The sequence below is a fragment of the Limulus polyphemus genome, unplaced genomic scaffold, assembly GCF_000517525.1.
Source record: "Limulus polyphemus unplaced genomic scaffold, Limulus_polyphemus-2.1.2 Scaffold3861, whole genome shotgun sequence".
In the NCBI taxonomy this organism is placed as follows: Eukaryota; Metazoa; Arthropoda; class Merostomata; order Xiphosura; family Limulidae; genus Limulus; species Limulus polyphemus.
Window position 1 is genome coordinate 29,786 of NW_013669471.1, and position 4,448 is coordinate 34,233.

The 4,448-nt window shown below is 32.5% G+C and overlaps 1 protein-coding gene across 1 annotated transcript in view; it reads left to right on the forward strand.

Moving 5' to 3' along the window:
* LOC106470177 (cyclin-dependent kinase 7-like) overlaps positions 1 to 4,448 on the forward strand; it is a gene marked incomplete at its 5' end in the record, with an annotated part of 26,230 nt that overhangs the window by 18,177 nt on the left and 3,605 nt on the right. Inside the window, one exon of the mRNA XM_022398782.1 lies at positions 644 to 785. Within this exon, the coding sequence (XP_022254490.1) occupies positions 644 to 785 (142 nt within the window). The remainder of the gene's footprint in view (positions 1 to 643; positions 786 to 4,448) is intronic.

The window sequence follows — 4,448 nt, forward strand, 5'->3', positions numbered from 1 at the left end:
TGAACATTGCTCAACATCATGAAAATTAAACCTTATTTTCAATAAGCAATCCTGAAAAATATTTGGGGGTGCTTAACTTTTTTTTCAGGTGTATATATACCTTTGCTTTGGCAGAAAAATTCTAAAAAAAGGCTGTAAGTGCATTGTTTACAGTTGACATTCTTTGGAACTTTGCAGCAATGTACATTTGAAATTGTTTTTATTTTTCTTTGTAAATGACACTTAATAAATGTTACAAAATGATAAAATACCAATGCCAACAAATTTTTCAGTAAAAAGCTGTTGAAATAATTAGAATCTTTGTCTATGTAAGTTTTGAAAGTTGATATGCAGATGTGCACTTAACACTTGAAAGATGCCAACAAATATGGATAGAGTTATATACAATTATAGTAATAGAACCTGATATTCTATTAATAATACTTTTTTTTTTAATTTTATTTACACTAACAATCCTATTTTCATGTTGAGTAAGATCACTTGGTTGAACTAAAATATTACTTAATGTTGTGCAGGACTGGTATATTGTTCTAATGTTAACATCCTTATAAAAAAAATCCCATTCCATATTGGAAAAACAGTATGTATGTGTGTGTATGTATATATATATATACAGAAATAAATGTAAGCTAATATTTTTCAGGCCTTAAAGATGCCTTTCTTTAGTAACAAGCCACCCCCAACTCCAGGTCCAAATCTACCTCAGCCATCTTGTGTTGCCACTGACAAGAAAGAAGGGGAAACTAATAATGCCAGGAAAAGGAAACTTTTTGATGGTGATTTTGGTAATATTTGGTTACATTTTTTGTATTTGTTACTATAATGTATATGTAATTTTCTCCTTAATGTTAACCAGGGTTAAATGTTGTGTTAGAGAAATTTAAAGTTTTGTTAAGCTATAGCAAGTTCTAAGGTAAAAAAAAAAATCTGTTTGAAATCTGAATTTGAATGATATTTTCACTAGAGCTGGGCCATTAGTGGAATTTTTTAATCGAGTAGAACAGTCAAATCATGGCACGTACATTCCCCCTTTCTGAGCAAAAGAAAATAATAAGTGATGTTTGGTGCTGCCATGGCAAAGAAAGGGCCAGTTGAGTTTTATGGAAATCCAATCCCCTCCACCTAAGTCACCAGGACATGCTGGCCCAAACCTGAAAAAAAACTCTTATAGCACTAAAATTGGATTTTCATACCTGCAGTAGGCAAAGCATGGATAGACCATTATGCAGCTTTGTGCTGAACAACAAATATAATGGCTGTATTATGATTACTTGTATAGTTGGAATAATTGATAACAGAAATAGTCTAAAAAGCTAATTTCAGTTAATTGATTAGTTTACATGACACTAATCAATGTAATCACTGTGTATAGGTTATTGATTATATCAATTAACCCTATGTATGTGGGAAGGTTAAAGTGTGCATGTGACAATCTTTCTACAGACATACATTCAAAATTGAGTTAAACTCCTTTATTATCAATGTATGTCTATAAACTTGGCATCAAAAGATAGTTTATATTTCAATTTCAATATTATAATACTTTTAATTTTTTACTTTTAAAAGGAAATATTTAGATAAATTTTCAATCTTCACTTCTCTGTATCACATGACAATTCTTCATTCCAAATTGCACATTTTATATTTTATTTCAAAACTGTATGATCTTTTGAGCTTGGCACTAATCTTTTATATTATATAATGTTAAGCCATAATGTAAATATATAGTCTCCAAGCTTGTTGTTTTATCAATTTTTAAACAAGAAAGTCAAATGAATATGCCACAGCCATCCTGTCACATTCTGGCTTTCAAAAATTCTCCCTGACATTTACTGTTGGATTATTAAGAAGATTCTAATTTACTGAGTTTCTACAAGACTAGTTCATTCAGATGACAAGTTTGGAAAAATTTGGGCTCAGTTTTATTATTTGCTATCATTGGAGCTTGGCTGAACCAGCCAACAAATTTTTTTAACCCATTTATAGTTTAGCTCCCCTATTAAAATATTCATTACATGGGACACTACTGTTCCTGTATTATAAATTTAAACCACATTGTAATGAAATCCTATTTATTACGTAAGCGTAGTAGATCAGTTACACAGTACAGTTGAATGATGTCAGATCTCCTTTAAATGAAGGCAAAATGTATATACAGTACTTGAGTAGATGTTCTCCAAATTTCTACTGCAGAATTTTATTTTACAAACATTTAAACTGTTGTTTGCTTTTGTTTTTCTGTTTACATGCAAGTTGTTGTTATTTATTTCTTGAAAGAATGAACACCATGTCAGTTGCAGAACGTAAATATAAACATAATTTATTGTATTACAGCAATTTTCATATAATTCATATAAACATGATCATCTTATACCACTTACCCAAAGAAGACAGTTGTACTGTTTTATTCTTGCCTTAATTTTAAATCCACATTGAGTTAGTGGCAGTAAATTTAACTCCATATAACTGTCAAGTAAGTTTACCATATCCTTCAACCTGGTGGCCATTAGTTTATTGATCCTTTTTGTTTATGTATTTAGGAAGGAAGTAGTCAACCAATTATAATAAAGTTATCTTACTTAGTTTAGTATCCCACCTACAATGTTGTCATGTTATATATTCTGAAATTAGTGACTCCAATTATTAATATTTTTGATTATTCCAACTATCCAAGTCTCATGTGAGAATTATTGATTACTTGAATGTAAACAATTAATGAACCTGACAAGTTCCACTAATCACTCTGCTCTAGTGTATTGTTTTGCACATGACATAGAAAAGTTATTATTAATAATTAGAGCCAGTTATCAATAACCATTTTATTTGAGTTATTGGAATATAAGATACACACGTCAAAGATTTAAGTATTATCAGTAGTTAGGTATAACTTTGTTGAATTCCTCTATTATTATTTTAATGTGTCACAAAGCAAGTAAATCCTGCAAGATTATCAGTCTGCCTACAGGTGGTGGCCCATACTTGGTCTTTTACAGTACATGTATGAATTATTGTGTATGCATACAATGTAGATATTTTTTGTTTCTCACCGTGTACAGCGCCTCTGGTGGTGAGAACCTGTTTTTGCAAATATTTAATTTTCTCTTTATTGTTCTCTATGTCAACCAAGTTTTATATGATACAGCCCATGTAATATTGAGTTAGTTAAAATTAAAATTTCATGTATTATGATACTTAAAAGCATTCTAAGTAAACTCTATGGCTTTTGAAGTTGTTTCTTATACTGACTTATCCTTGTAACTCAGCTAATCTCCATCATTACAAGATCAGCATTTTAAGAAGCTGTGCTTCCAATATGACATCTTAACTCTACTCACAAAATAGCTTTTCTCAACCAGCACTGCGCACTATTAGTGCAAATTTTCAATGCATGCCACTAGCCTTCCATCTCCTGCTTCTGCATATTCACATGAAAATGATTATGCAGCAGCTCTCCAACAGTAGAAGTGCAACACCACTCCTATTGTAACCAGTACCCTCTTCACATCTGCATTTATCAATTACTTCACGATTGACAGTAGTACTGTTCAGGTATGCTGGTTTTTGCTCACGGATTTATCAATGCTTTCCATGTGGTGCCTTAGTTGTTTTTTTTTACTATTTATTTAATTTTTTGCATTTTGATATTATGAAAAGTTGCTTTTCTTACTGTTTTCAGGGGCCTTTTGGCTAGTGTATTGTAGATCTCACTCTGTGGTAAATGGTGCCTGACCAGGTTTACTTTTTTTTGAAAATCTGCACTGTCTGTCCTATGACCATGCTCAATGTCAATTACATTGTAACCATTCCAGATGCTGCCAGGTGTTGGTTGTGTGTGTCTGTTTCATTGTTATCTATGATTTTACATTGCAGGTTTGATTTATGCACACTGTATAGATTGGGTGTTCCATAGGACTGCCAGTAGTTCTCTCTAGTGGTTTTTTGCTTCGTAAATGTGTTTGTCTCGGACTGTACACTCATGGACTAACATGAGTAAAGCAGACAGAGATTGTTGACCATCTCTGATGCTCTGTAGCATTGAGACTCTTCTTATTTTGGACCTGATGTACAATTCCAGATGCCACCAAGTTTTGCTTGATTGACTCCGTTGGTGGGGTATCTTTGCTTTTCAAAATAGAGTATTGTGGTCACCAGTTGCACTGTCTCCAATGGTGCAGTCCTTCAGAATCTCCAATGCATTTTTCCCCCTTTCTTTAGTGGAGTATGGGAGTCCTTACCACTTATCAGTTTCTAGCCACTGGGGTGGTGGACCATGGAGGCCTGTCCTCTTGAGGGAAGAATCATATCATTCAGTTGAGAGTAAGATGATGGCATTTTGCAGGTGTCACTGGCATATCACACTTCCTACCACAGACCTGATGTACAATTCCAGATGCTCTGCTATGTCACGAATATATATATATATATATATATATATATATATATATTAT